This window comes from Diadema setosum, chromosome 18 (genome assembly GCF_964275005.1).
Source record: "Diadema setosum chromosome 18, eeDiaSeto1, whole genome shotgun sequence".
NCBI classification, from domain to species: Eukaryota; Metazoa; Echinodermata; class Echinoidea; order Diadematoida; family Diadematidae; genus Diadema; species Diadema setosum.
The window spans coordinates 27,003,826-27,019,681 of record NC_092702.1 but is presented as its reverse complement, the minus strand read 5'-3'; the positions used below and the strand labels follow the sequence as shown (position 1 = coordinate 27,019,681).

Genomic DNA, 15,856 nt, shown 5'->3' with positions numbered 1-15,856 from the left:
TGGCTACAAAATGCTACTCCTTCGCCATTTCTAACCCGATTTCGATTCCGTTTGCTTTATGTGATGGCACTAGGTGAGGGCTTCAAAACTTCTACACAGAATTTTGACCTTTGACTTCTTTGACCTTTGACCCTGATTTTTGACGTATATTGTACATTTTGCTACAAAATGCTACTCCTTCGCCATTTCTAACCCAATTTCACTTCCATTTGCTTTATGTGATGGCACTAGGTGAGGGCTTCAAAACTTCTACACAGAATTTTGACCTTTGACTTCTTTGACCTTTGACCTTGATTTTTGACCTGCATTGTACATTTTGCTACAAAATGCTACTCCTTCGCCATTTCTAACCCAATTTCACTTCCATTTGCTTTATGTGACGGCACTAGGTGAGGGCTTCAAAACTTCTACACAGAATTTTGACCCTTGACTTCTTTGACCTTTGACCTTGATTTTTGACCTATATTGTACATTGGCTACAAAATGCTACTCCTTCGCCATTTCTAACCCGATTTTGATTCCGTTTGCTTTTTATGATGGCACTAGGTGAGGGCTTCAAAACCTCTACACAGAATTTTGACCTTTGACTTCTTTGACCTTTGACCTTGATTTTTTCAAGTTTCAAGTTTCAAGTTTTATTCAAAGTTTCCACAATACAAAAATTTACATAAAAACAATAATATGTAACAAGGAATACATTGTTGAATATATGCATTCAAAACAATTTGCAGAATATTTGAATGTAAATTGACAATGCATGTAGATGCATTATACAAATGTAGATGTAAAGTGGAGGGGTCTTAGAAAAGCAAGCTTGTATAATAAGACCCCTGAAAGGCAAGTTAAGACATGTGATATAACAACTCACAAATATATACAAATATATTAAAGCCACAGAATAATTTTAGTGGAATCCCTCAAGAAGCGCAGCAACCACACCCCAGAGACCAAAAAAATTGACACCAAATTTATTGCCCCCCCCCCCCTCGAGTCAATTTAAAAATTTATTTTATCGGTTAGTGATATATGACCACAAGATATGACCGATATTGTACATTTTGCTACTAAATGCTACTTCCGGCGGGGACATATTTTACGCACCGCGTAATTTCTACTTTTCCTTGTTTCACTTGGAATTGCAAGTATTTAACTCGTTCAGCCACAGAAAAAAATAGTTCATGCTCTTATATCATCCCAACTTGACTTTGGTAATGCACTCCTATTTCAGCTACCACAATCTCAACTTTCACGGTTACAAAAATTGCAAAATTCAGCAGCCCGCATTGTTACCCTTACCAGGAGAAATACTCACATTACCCCTGTTTTGTCCTCATTGCATTGGTTACCTGTTGAAACTCGCATTGTATTTAAACTATTACTATTTGTTTTTCATTGCATACACGGATCTGCCCCATAGTACAATGTTAATTTGCTGACATTTTATTATTCTCCCAGATGTTTAAGGTCATCCGATTGTAGATAGCTTGTTGTTCCAAAAATGAAGAAATCATGGGGGGATCGGTCATTTGCACATGCTGGACCTTACCTGTGGAATCAGTTGCCTCAAGCTATCCGTTACATTTCGAATGTTGACTCCTTTAAAGTTACCCTCAAGACTCATTTGATGTAACCATTTTCCAGTAGAATTGTATATTATGATTTTTTTTTCATTATCATTATTGCGTCATTCATTTTCATGTGCATGTTTGTGTAAGGATTTTTGCATTTCATAAGTTACTTCTTCTACTGCGCCTTGAGCATGTTAGCTATGTGGAATTGCGCATTATAAGTACCATGCATTATTATTCATTAATTGGAAATGGGTGAGTTTAAATAAATTCAGAAATAAAATCAGAATCAGAATCACCTTACTGTATGTGTAAAACCAGAAATTTTTGCTAGCATGGAACTTTCCTGAATTTTGTGAGGAGCCAAGATTCGCAAAAGTAAAATGTGAAAAAATGTGAGTGCACTGTAAAACAGAAATTTGTGCATGCTTGAAACTTTCATGAATTTCGCAAGGGGCCAAGATTCGCAAAAACTGAAATGCAAGCAAAAGTGTCTGTTTTGAATACACAATGCATTTCATGCAATTGGCGATTTGCGAGAACTACATGCCACGCATGTTTCTGGTTTTCAGAGTAGTCCCTTTAAAAGAGATCTTCGAGCTATGCGCTGAGAAGAAAGAAGCTAGCGTGATGACTTTAAAATGGTCCCAATACCATCTGCCCTGGCAGTTTTGCGGTGGCGAATTTTGGAGACCCACACACATGACATGCTCGTCTGTTCATTCACTTAGCTGTAGTTGTATGAATCTCTTCCTAATAAAAGTTCACTGACCTCAGTTCCCCCCCCCCCCCGACACCACCACATTCCTATAATTGGAGCTTTCATGTGAATTGTTATGCATTGAAATTCTGTCCTTGTAAGTGGGAAAATTTAACTTACATGAAATTTAACAAAAAGTGTGACAAAGAGGGAAAATATGTGATAAAAAAGTAAAATGGGAGAGTTACAATTCTTTTGTGCCTTGGAAACTGTGCCCAGAAAGATTCCAGTGAATCACATTCCACCCCTATAACACTCTAATATTATCTCGCATGTCACCAAAATTGAGAACAATATTGATTCCCCATTGCTTTAAAAGTAGATAATTGATCATCTGGCAGTTACATACATGGTACATACATTTCCATTGCTTGTCTCCATTGTATGATATCGGCAAAAATTGCGACACACGATGGACTCACATTTCCTGTATCAATCAGGATTTTCAACTTACTTTTTGTCCCTCTGCACACCTTTTGTGAAATCCAAGTGCAGTATATTAAACATCTGTGATGAGGTGCGTGTCTCCTCTGAACCAGGGGGGAATGGGATGTGTGGACACGAAGTGATAACCGTCGTTTAGTCTATGACAGGGCCAATTTATCAGGGTAATTATGATGGGTTAAGCAGGTCAGTGGGTGGTATAATAACAGCTGCTTTGCTTCAGAAAGATCTTACGTGCCCGTTTGATACTCCGCCGCTTGAAGTGGCACTCACCACCCCTCCGACAGCAAATGGAACATCCCGAGGAAGAAGAAATACAATAACAACAAGAGAAGAATCTCAAATTTTGTGTTGCCTAGTCTCAGTACCTAGTCTGTGGTTTCTATCTTGTTTGTGTAGACAGGAAGTTTATCTCACATTGCTGTCAGCATTAGCTATCATTGTTACTGACATTTATATAATATTGACTGGCCTCGAGGGAGATACCAGAAATATTGCCCAAACTGAAAGAATATTGCCCGAGTCGAAGACGAGGGCAATATTCTTTTAGTGCGGGCAATATTTATCTGGTATCTCCCTCAAGGCCAGTCAATATCATAATTATTACCTATCCCCTAGGTAAATTAAGAAAATATGTGAATACAGCTATACACTATGATATAGGTCAAGCCACATTTGACTACCTGTAGATCATCACCAACATGTCGAATAATTGAAAAATTGTTCATCAATGTATATCATTCAACTCCAACTTCAAAGATACATATGTAGTTGTAACAGGCGAACTTCAAACATCTGAACGCTTTTACACTTTATTTTTGCTTCTGTTTCAATTTGGAGAGTTGTAATAACTGATGGTCACTGTGCAGTTTGTCATTGTTTGACGCGTCGTGCTGCTGGAACTTGTGGAAGTGGTCGACCTTGTATGAGTTGATTTATCGGCGTTCTTCTGCGGTGCGTGTAATCGACACGCAGCGAATTCCTTGAATGTTTTCTCTTCGCGGTCGATCGGAATGTTTACATGAGGTGGGAAGAGAAGGAGTGGAATCTCTCTTCCCATCTCCCTGTTTTACAGTTCACTCCCGTTATAACGAACACGCGGTTATAACAAAAATCTGGTTATAACAAAGTAAAAATTTGGGCTGCAATGTCATACACTCTATGTATTTCTATCGTTTATTTGTTCGGTTATAACAAAATTCCGATATGACGAAAGAATAACTGCTGGTCCCGAGAATTTCGTTATAACGGGAGCCCACTGTATATGTAAAACCCCGGATGCTCGTAATATGCTCTAATATCGCCCGCTGAACTCCCGACCCTGCAAAATAACAACTGTAATTGCCTCGCAAAACTACCTCGTATAGGTAATAATTATTGTTATCATGCTAATACAATTTGGCACAAGCATCTGGGGAAACAGCCTATTCATTTTCCAGTCTCTGATGTCCAGAATGCAGCATGTGTGTGTGTGTGTGTGTGTGTGTGTGTGTGTATGTATGTGTTTACATTTTACCTATGAGCTGTCTACTGCTGTGAAATGTTTTTATTTTCTTCCTCCAATATTGGATGTCTGTTATCCAGTCAGCTGGCTAAGATATTTTGTCAGACCAGATTCTTGGTTGTTTTTGTTAGGCTTGTTTGCTTTCTATCATTTCACAGATATATATTGGGGGGGGGGGGGTTTGGAGAGTGTGGTGCAAAGCCCTCTAGAGTTGCGAATATGCTTCGGACGATGAGTATCAGTATCAACCTCTGACTTGCTGTTGTTCTGTCCGACGAAAGATGTTGATGTCTTCAAGCTGAATTGTTTCAGTGAATGTGACTGCCTATTCATAAAAACACATCATATAGAATATAAAATGTAGCAGCATTTTCTCTTTTTTTGGGGGGGGGGTGGGGGAAGAAAAATATTGTGAGTTGATATGCAGACCTGTCACTTCATAATCAAGAACAGGAAATCAAGCAGTTACAAGTATCTCTTATGAGTGCAGACTTCAAAGCTTGTACCAAGATCTTAATCTCCCCTACGCTATTATTCATACAAATGTGTATATTTATTTTGTAAACTTATCATTTTATTTATGTATTTGTTTCTCAATTTCTTTGTTTCTTTGTTATAATCAGCATTATTGTTATTAATTATCATTATTTGGAGTCAAATTGTTCTTTTTCTGTTCTTGTTCTTATTTCTATCATTATTATCATTGCAATTATTATGATTATTATCATTATACCACTTATTGTAGTTCCTAGTTGTTTACTTATTTGTATCCATGGTCAATCTGCATGTTGTAGCCATGAGGAACATAATCAGCTGAAACTGCTGTAACCGTCTATGCTAAGCAAATTGTGCACATATACACGATGCAAATTAACAGAATATTCATATGCAGGGTATATAATAATAAGCAATTTTACTGCAATATTTATTCAAAGTAATACCATTTAAATGGTACTTTTCTGCACAGGGTGTTTAGCAGATGAGGAACAAAATTTACATAAAACAGGGAAGTCCTTTTTTTTTCTGCAGTACAGCAAACTACCCGACTGTGTCAGTATTGTAGAATATGTTTACCTTGCAAACTTTCATTTTGTTGGTAAATGGCTATTTCTGTTTGGCCCATTTAAGCCCATCTTGAAAATGAAAGAAATGGAGTAAAAAGTTCAGATAATTCTCTGAAAAGTATTTATGCTTATCATTTTAGTCTTATTCATGACCAGTGGTAAATATTCAGCATTGTTTTATAGGTTTGCTAACAAGACACTTGAATTTAGAAATGCATTTACATAGTATATTAACATTTGCACAGCAGACTTTATGGTGTATTTGGGTTTTCACATACCACCATAACTTGATCTTGCACACATCTAATTGCAATATGATGTTCCACATACTGGGGAACAGATGATATTAGAAAAACCAAAGCAAAACAAAAACTGCTGATATTTGTACCCCTGTACAATGCAGTAAGTCGCTCATTTCAGCATGAAATATTAACGTGACACTTCTTCTTTACAGTACTTCTCAGTATTCAATATTACATTTATTGTACAATATATTATGCACTAATACCAGAAGACTTAAATCATATTACAATGGTATCCTGCCAGGGATCTATAGAGAGTCATGTATACGTATTTGTATATTAAAAAAAAAAAAAAAAAAATCTTTATTTCTTTTCCCCTTATTCAATTTTGCTGTTCCATAGATGCTTGTAGATGAGACTTATTAAAGGACAAGTTCACCTTCATACACATGTGGATTGAGTGAATGCATCAATAGGGACTTTTCGATTGCGTGGATGTGGCCGCCAGTCTCGTACGAAATCAGCTCGAAATGGCCGCAGTCCACTCAGCACGTCCGCGGTGTTATAACACATTTCAATTTCAGTGCACGCCGTTCGTGACATACTGCTATGACGTCATGGCCCCTGTCTCCTCTAGCGGGCTGGCAATTGGTTGCGCCATGTGATGATGTCATCGCGTCATAAATCTCGGGTGGACGTGAAGTCCCTCGAACACGCGTTAGCGATTCTGGCGTTGGACGTGCTGGAGAACCTTGAGCATGCGCAGTTCCTTAAAATGACGTCATTTCCTCGATGGCCCCGTCCATGGGGTGAAATCGAAAAGTCCCTAATATTAGTAGAACACATCAGTGAACCTTTGGGGAAAATCTGACAATCCATTCAAAAGTTATGAATTTTTAAAGTATCTGTGCAGTCACTGCTGGATGACAAGACTACTTCAGTGCATGATGTCACATGTGTTCAACGATATAAGGAAAATATAAAGAGAATTTCACAAAATTTTACTTTTTGAAAAAAGTGTACATTTCCTCGACTTGTTACTGATGTATGTTAGGGGTAATATTATTCCCCTTGCCTTCTGAAAGAGGCAAAGTCAGGCGACCTTTTGTTTAGTGAGAAATGTGAAAATATGTTGAATTTTCTTTATATTTTCTTTATATTGTTGTACACATGTGACATCACAAGCTGTAGTAGTTTTCTTATCCAGCAGTGACTGTGCAGAAACTTCAAAAATGTATAACTTTTGAACGGATTCTCCGATTTTCCTCAAATTCTCAATGATGTGTTCTACTAATATTGCTGCATTCACTCAATCCACATGTCTATGAAGGTGGACATGTCCTTTAACTAACTCAGGATGGTTAACAAAAATCAAAAACAAAATAAGACCTTCACAATTCTGTACTGTTCATGATTGATTATTATTTTATATTCTATTGACTTCTGTTCTGTATTTGGGTTACAATAAAAAAAAAAATCATAGCACAAGTGACACTGGGTATCATGTGTCAGTATTAGAGAAAGATACTACAACTGGAAAGGATTTATACTGGTAATTCCTTCATCTTTTTTTTTTTTCATTTTATTTAGCGTGTTCATATTTGTTGTATTTCATTTTCATGCTGCTTGAATGCAACGTTTTGATATTCCTTGGCTGTATTTAAGTTGCTCTATTTTCGTTCGCTTGTTTTATTTTGCATGGTTATGTAGTTCATGTTTTTTTTGTTTTATCATGTAAAATGACAATGTTGGACATTGTTGCAAATCAGGCCACCTAAGCTTTTAGGTGAGAAGAGTGGATTTGAAGGTCGAAGGTAATATTTTGGGCACAGTTTTGAGGAGCAATGATCACATCTGTATACCAGTGATGCCTAACCCAGGGGGCTGAATGTATACTTTGCAACATTCAGGCTTTGTACTACACCTCATTTAACACCTTTTTACTTGGAGGCCATGGCAGGTTCAGATGGTTGCAGGCTTATCCACATTTAATTGGCTAAAAGATAAAATGACAAATCCATCCTTCCCTCTGTAACAAATACAAAATACAAAATACAAAAAAGAAAAAAGTTAAACTGATCAGATGGTTTGTGATCAGATGGCTTGTGATTTACATGATAAACACCGAAATGTACTTTGTAAGTATTTAAAAATTGAACATCATGCCAGATGTAAAGAGTTAAGATTTGCTTAGCGTTCCAAATGATACTGAGCCAAAACTAATTGCTGTCTGGGAAGCGGCGCATAAACTTTGCCATGGAGACATTGTGAAGTTTTAGTAAATTATTGATGTTGCCATTGCTACAGGAGTCATGCCCATTCAAGAATGCACCATCCCTAGGCCATGTGAGTTGGTCTCATGAGAGAAGAGGCAAAATGTAGCACATAATAGTAACATTTTCCTTCTTACAGTCCTTATAGTTTAACTTTTGGAAACCAATGTAGTTGCAAGTACAATGTATTTACATATCCAAAGGTACAGTATCAAAGCCTAGTTGATAATTAGATTCTTTTTTTTTTTAATGCTGTGACTCCAAAAGTCAAGCTTACTTTACAAGTTTTCATCGGTATTCCTGATTACTGCTACAACCTCTATTACTTACGCTGCAAATGCATCAATACAACGCTTGTGGAAGTTTGAAAATATTTCACGACAGCCATTGCCTTTTGTAGCACATTCAGAATTATCAATTAAATGCTATGTACCCATGTGAATTCACTAATAAGCATGAGAACCTACACTGTATAAAATCTTTTTTCTTTTTGCATGTTACAAATTCCTCTCCAGGATAGATCAGTTGCATATTGTGATAAGTTAGATCTGATGTTTTAACCGAGTGAGTATTCCGTCAAGTGTCTTCATTTCTCACCCCTTCCTTCACTTTTCCGCTTTCTCTCATCAGACACAGAAGGTGTGCCCATCAAGAAGTTGGAGCAGTTTGCGGACAAGTCCTCCGAGATGGCGTTTGGAAAAGGCGACAAGGGACCATATCAGAGCTTCAGGTACTAATGAGAAATTCCATTCCAGCAGAGTATTATGAATACACTATATACAGTGCACTCCTGTTGATAACAAATATGTGATACCAAAACTCTTGTTACAACAAAGTAAAAATTCAAGTCCTGAAATTATCGTTGATATACATGTACCTTTATGTACAATTGTACTCTGTTGTTCGGCTATAACCAAATTTCGGTATTGTGAAAAAACAAAAACAGCTGTTCTTGTGGTCTTCAATATTTCTTTATATCTGGATGATAGAGTATACAAATCTCCCTGATTTTGGGAAATTATTTTTGCCCATTGAGTTGCATGTAACACACATGTATCTCCCTCATTGCTCTTTGGAATCTCCCTGATGTCGATGGGTGAATGTTTGCAACCCTGGAATAATGTCCACAACCTGTATTATTTGCAGGGAATCTCTGGTGAAGTCCATGGTGGTTCTCAGCAAGATCAGCACGGCCATGCAGGAGGGAGAGTATGATGCCAACCTCCCTCAGGATAAGGTAACAATCATGGGGGCTAAAGTTGAGAAACCTTTCATCTCTTTAAGCAACCTCCACCCCCACCCCCTTTGGAAAAACAAGTAGTGAAATAATGATAATGAACAATTTTGAAAATCCAGCAAAAAGTGGAAAAAAAAAATCAGTAATAGACAACAAATATCTTAAGTTCCTCCCCCCCCCCGAAAGAACGAATGCTAATAATTATAATGAAAATTTGAAGAAAATCAATCAATTGTAACATTAACAATATTAGGAACTATTCATCCCAACCCACTGCCATGTCCAAACAGCAAAAGAAAACAAACAAATAAACCCAAATAATAATGATGGATGCATTTTTTTTTTTCAATCCAATCAAATTTAGCTATATCAGTATTTGGAAAACATTCATTCCATATTTCTCCTTGAAAAGAATAAAAGGTAAGATGATAAATAGATAGATACTATGATGACATTGAAAGCTTTTTTTAAAATGTACTGGTAGTCAAATTCACAATGCCAAGTGAGTGACTGAATGAAACCTGCCCTCTTTGTTTGATCAGATCCAAGCCCCTGTGGAGCGGCGTGCCGTCAAAGTCAAGTCAGAGATCTGTGACGCGGAGGGACTGGGCCACAAGCTGGAGGCCAAGGAAGGAGAGTTGAAGGAGCTGAAGAGACAGCTGAAACAGAAAGTAAGAGTTTAGTGGGAGGAGGAGAAAGAAAAGGAGGAAGAGAGAGAGGTGGCAGCTTGTAGAACTGTGTAGGAAAATGGGAGTGAGCTTGAGAAATTACTGAAATGGTACAATGTAGGTGACAATGGAAGGAAACGATAAGAAAGAAGAGGAAAAAGAAGAGGGGATTGCACGAAGAACTTTGCATGAAATTGGGGGGAATTTGGAACGAACTGGTTGGCCAAATGAGGTAACTTTGTTGGTTGAATGAGTTAACTTGGTTTGTTGAATGACGTGAACTTGGTTGGTTGAATGAAGTAACTTGGTTGGTTGAATGAGGTAACTTGGTTGGTTTAATGAGATAACTACTTGGGCGGTTGAATAAGGTAACTTAATTGGTTGAATGAGGTAACTTGGTTAGTTAAAGGTGCATGGTCCCGGAGTTTTAGTCAAATGCGTACGTGGGCGCACGGCGCAAGTTTCCTATAGAGACCTACGTTATCGACTCCTCTTTGGCGCTTATGCTTTGGCCCACTTCCCCGAGTCCGAAGAAGTCCGATCCACTGTAGTCAGTGGTCCGATCACAGTTCGGCTCATGATTCGGCTGAAGGGGATGACAGCTTTAGCAAACTTCTTTTGTGATGTCATAATAACAAGCACATATGCACGCACCCTGGCATTACTACAGACTGCGCGATGCGCAGAGAAGACAATGAAGGCAACATTTCTTAGCGACACCTACGCACTTTACTCTTGATGACAGCTCAACTTCGGTAATCTCGTATCAATGCTAATGGTGATCGGCAGTATCATCAACAGCGCCCTCTACACTACCGGGACTATGCCCCTTTAAAAGAGGTATCTTGGTTTGTTCAATGAGGTAACTTGGTTTGTCCAATGAAGTAACTTTGTTGTTGAATGAGGTAACTTCAACAATCCCAATCCCATTTCCCTCCTCCCTGTGTGCAGCAAGATGAGGTGAGCACCAGTCAAGTGAGGCTTGGCCTGGTAGAGAAGAAGCTTGAGAATGCTACCAGGGATGCTGAGGACAAGACCAGGAAGGTGGAGCAGAAGCTAGCCGCCAGCCAGGAGGCCATGAAGAAGAAAGAGAAGTGAGATGCTAAGATTTTGTTTATTTTTATTTTTCTGGATGGGGGAAGGGGAGGGGACGGTTATCTAAATACATGAAACTATTAATTTTACCTGTGTGACACCACATGTAGGTGAATGTAGAATTATTAGTATGACTTGAAAACATTTGTCTTTGAATGTTGCTACTAAGAATTCGTATACACCATGTTTAGTGAATTCAGTGTGTATTTTAACAGCCATTTAACATTATAGTGTTGAAAGTGGTGCAGATCCTGATTGTAGAACTCCATTGTTTCAATCAAAAGTCTTGTGAGTGTATATGAAGGGATTTCCGTCATGAAAGCCAGCATTATTCATCTTCCTCCTTGTCTGTTACCATACGTGTTTTCATATTCTCTACATTCATATAATTGTTCTCACCACGTAAAATATCCTGAGAGTTCATTATTGTTTTCATCTTTCCACCTTGTTTGTAGCATTGACTCCTGAGAGAAAAAAAAGTAAATTGAAATAAAAGTAAGTATAAGAGAATTGACATTTTACAGAGTATTTTTTGACCCATTACCCCCATTCCCCATCATTCTCCATTCACGCTTGTCCTCATCAACCCATTACCCCTCCCCATTTCCCCCCGTTCTGCTTGCATCCAGGGAGTTTGAGGCCACCCTGGACCACATGCAGATTGACATCGATTCCCTGGAGCAGGAGAAGAGTGAGCTGAAGCAGCGACTGACCCAGATCTCCAAGAAGACGCTCTTTGAGAGCGTCACCCGCACGACGGCCCCCTCGGGCATCGCCGCCGTCGTCGCTGGAGCCTCTGGCCACGGTTTGTACAAGCATCACTATTGTCACTTTAGAAAGCAGAAGAGCGTTCACTGCCTAGGCATCATTCTGCATCATTGCTCTTTCGTTGTACCCCATTTGGCAATCATACGGTTTGATGACGATACTCTAGCATTCCAGTTTTCCCGACATTGAGTATTTCAATGTTCAGCTACTGTTCTTGAGACTGTTCAATTTGACAGCAGTGTGTGAATAGTAGGATGACAAGTCAAACTGTGTTTAAACCACTGTCATGATTTGGAATGTTTCTTTCTTAATTCACTGTCATCAGAATTAAACCCATCAAGATCTTTTCTCACTAATAATTAATAACACTTTTCTTTTAAATGCCATGTAGTTTTGTTTTGTTTTGTTTTGTTTTTTTTTCAAAATTTCATTTCAGTTTTGAGTAGACCTATGAAGTAAATATTTTTCTCTCCCCCCCCCCCCTTCTGATATGTAGGATCCCCAACCAGTCCCACTGGAGGTGTTGGAGGAGCAGTCATGGTCAAGGACTCTCCCATGTTGCTGCAGCAGGTGAGATTTTTTGACAGATTTTTTGGAGGGACTGAAGGCAGAGGAAAAGTATCTGCGGAGCAATTTGCTGAATTTGATAACATGGCAATGCCGAACAAAGTTATTCGTAGACCTGACCTCTTTCTAATCTGCAAAGGCCATTGTAGCAGGCATTGTGTATACCTTATATGATAAAGATGTCTGAGTCTATTAATGTCCTGCACTCTGCCAGGCTTTACTATTTCTAGGTCAGAGAGAAAAATCTATACATTATTGGAAACAACATGATCATACCATGCAATGTTAGCAATTAGCATTCAAAAAAAAAATTCAAAAAAATCATGATAAACAGGGAATTTACCTACTTTCTGCAAACTGATTTTTTCCCCGTAAAAGTATATATATTTCTGATCTTTTGGTAATGTTTACCCTATGTTTATTCATGTTGTCATATCCGTATATGTTTTGCTCTGCCCCTTATATTTCTTATTTCTGAGGCAGCTTTGCCGTCATTTGGTGAAGTATATAATAATGCCTAGCAACTGCATGAATATTGTATTCACACTATGTTTCCCTTTTGTTCATGCTTTGTCGAAGGAGGGAAGAAATGATATCAAGCGACAGTGAAAAGTTATGTGATACCATGATATCTGGCAAATCCCAGAAAAAGTATGGTGTGTTCATTTAATGTCTCAGTTCCACTTGTTCTCCCCTTTACAGCTGGATACACTCCGCCACGCCCTCCGTCATGTCAAGACAGAAAACAGCCGATTGAAAGCTCAGAAGATGAAGGTGAGATTACAGAGTGCCTTCCTGCCATGAAAATAGAGAAGATGGTGATGATTCATGATAATGATGATGATGATGGTGATGATGGTGATGATGATGGTGATGATGATGATGATGATGGTGATGATGATGATGATGATGATGATGATGATGGTGATGATGGTGATGATGATGATGGTGATGATGATGATGATGATGATGATGATGATGGTGATGATGGTGATGATGATGATGATGGTGATGGTGATGATGGTGATGATGATGAAGATGATGATGAAGTAGGTGGTGATGATGATTAAGATGTTTGTGATGAACAGCATTTATATACAGCCACTTACGTGTGGAATATTCAAAGGCACCTGGCGGCTCCCACAGTATGTCACATATTATTCACAAGCTGCAGAAAGAATTAGGTCTTTAGTTCAGATTTGAAGGCTTGAAGTTTGTTACAATTTTGAAGTGGGATTAGTGGAGAGTTCCACAGATGTGGAGCAACTGAAGAGAAGGCTCAATCCCTGTAAGTTTTCAGATGGGTATTGGGCAGTTGAGGAAGAACACTAGGAATATTAACCCTTCCAAGGCTGCCCATCTTTAAATGTTATAGACTTTGTTCACAGGGAGTGGTTCCTTGGTACTGACTGAGTTAAATTGGTGGGGAGGGAGGGGTTGCATTCTTGACATTGCAATGCCTTGGTCCATACATTATCTCTATTCAGTGTACTGTTCTGTGGAGGATTTAATGCCAAGCTGTCTTTGTGTTTCATTTCTAAATCACTTTCAATTTTTACCTCTGAGTCTGGACTCTGAGTCTGTACACTTTTTGAATTTCATTTGTTAACCATTCTGAGGTCTGGTGACCTGTAGAGATGTTTCATGTTTCCCGAGTTGAGAAAGAAATTGTAGGATGAATTGAAAAAAAAAATATTTGGGTCAAAAACTTTTAACATTCGAATCAGAGTATTCTTTTCCTGACAAAAATATATGCACAGAGAATGCAATACACTTTTGCTTTTGTTTTTTGTTTGTTTGTTTGTTTTTTGTTTTAGCCGACTTGAAGATTTCATATTAAACAGGCAACCAACAGTAAAAACAAACCAGTACAGTCAGTTTGTCAGTAATTTTTGATGAGATAGTAAGATGATGATGTTGGATAACACCTGCATGACATTGGAAATGTACAGGGATTTTGATATTCAGTAATGTATGCATTACATACAGTGTACATACAGCTATGGCAATTCTTTGAGATTGTGTAAATGAAGAATTGTCCTCATTGCAGGCTCTTTATTCCAGATTAAATCCTGGGGCATTTGTGATGAGGTTTTGAATAACGATTAAAAGATGCAAAGTACTGGAACAAGATGAGTATTTGAGAAATGCACATTTTTTTTTTTTGTGTGTGTAGTACTGTAGCACTGTGCCTTTCAGCCTGAGAGGAATATGACCGAAAGTAGTCAAATATTCCTTTGTAATTAGAATCAAGAGAAATGTAAAAATTGGAGTTTGCATGTACCTTGGAACTTTCATTCTCATTTGCTCTCAGGCCATCATGGATGAGCTGCCCCCTCTGACGGTGCCCAACAAGCCAGTGGGTTTGGCCAGCCCTACGGGCTTCATCGCGCTGGAGGCGGGGGAGAGCGGTCAGCAGGCTGACCAGCAGCCGGACGCCAGCAAACTGCCCCAGAAGGAGGTGGCGCACCTGACCAGGAACATGCGGAAACTGTCACAAGTGAGTCCAGTGATATGCATAGGTGGGACTACATTCACTATCATGGTAACGGCATGTAGTTAACACACCATGCAGTAATACTTCCATGAAATGCAGTAACTCCAATTTAGTATTGTTTTGTGTGAGTAAAAGTGTGATCATTTACATTTACCTATACATATACCTTCATCAGTCAGAAAGAGTCATGTGATCAGCCGTGCAAACGATTCAGCTACTCCTTTCTCTCTCTTCCCTTGTCATTGTTGTCATTCCTATATGAGAGTCAAAGAGTAGATCTTTACTGGACAGAGAGTTGTTGCTGTTATCAATTTCACAGCCATTACTTGCAGTTAAAATCAAAATCATCCCTATAATCCAATATGTCAGTATGACGTGATATGAGTGGTTCGTTTCTCAATTGAATTTTGTGATTTGTGGATTTTTCAAAAATTCATTTGTGATTCGAGGAGGAATTGCACCATCCAGTAGCCTGCCTTTGTGCGGTGGATTTCAACCATCGCAAACAAATATCAGGTATACAGCGTGTATATGTTAGTATGTAGCAGAATTAGCAATTTGTTTCTAGATTACGTTTTGTGTTTTATGAGTATTTTGTTTATTCAAACAAAAAAATGTATTTTTGATTTGAGCAGGAATTGCACCATCTGGTAGCCTGCCCTCGTGTGGTGGATATCAGCCACCGCAAGCCTGGTGTCGTGCCCGCCCTGGACAAGGCTACACCCCAGCATCAGCTGGTTGACAGGAGCTGCCAAATTAGGGACGTGACCAATAACTTGGCTCAGGTGAGAAAAGATGAACTCTTAAAGAGGAAATCCACCTCGAAAATAAATGAACTTTCAAAAGAAAGAGAAAAATATTCCCTACAGAACGATACAGAAATGACAAAAATTGGATGAGAAGGTAGGATATTTTGAAGTTTCACATTTCTTGATTCGTCCTAATATGAATATTCAAGTGAGCAACTTGATGATGTCATACCCTCACTATTGTTTATGTTTGTTAAATATCAAATTCAGAAAAATTGTTATTTTTAGCTAATAAAGTAAAGACATGTTTTTATGCCAAGATATATCAGAGTAAACATTTGTTCATTTTTATTTTGGGTGGTTTCAAGACAAATTTTATATTTATACAGCTGAAATATGAGATTTTTGTCATTTCTGAAT

General features: G+C 38.4%; 1 protein-coding gene across 2 annotated transcripts in view; it reads left to right on the top strand.

Annotated features, from left to right (window-relative positions):
• The window catches only part of LOC140242027 (dynactin subunit 1-like), a 66,024-nt gene that overhangs the window by 48,063 nt on the left and 2,105 nt on the right, over positions 1–15,856 (top strand). For both annotated transcript variants that reach the window (XM_072321773.1, XM_072321772.1), the window contains 9 exons: positions 8,486–8,585; positions 9,002–9,092; positions 9,635–9,763; positions 10,712–10,854; positions 11,485–11,660; positions 12,120–12,193; positions 12,893–12,964; positions 14,505–14,690; positions 15,323–15,472. In XM_072321773.1, the coding sequence (XP_072177874.1) occupies positions 8,486–8,585; positions 9,002–9,092; positions 9,635–9,763; positions 10,712–10,854; positions 11,485–11,660; positions 12,120–12,193; positions 12,893–12,964; positions 14,505–14,690; positions 15,323–15,472 (1,121 nt within the window). The remainder of the gene's footprint in view (positions 1–8,485; positions 8,586–9,001; positions 9,093–9,634; positions 9,764–10,711; positions 10,855–11,484; positions 11,661–12,119; positions 12,194–12,892; positions 12,965–14,504; positions 14,691–15,322; positions 15,473–15,856) is intronic.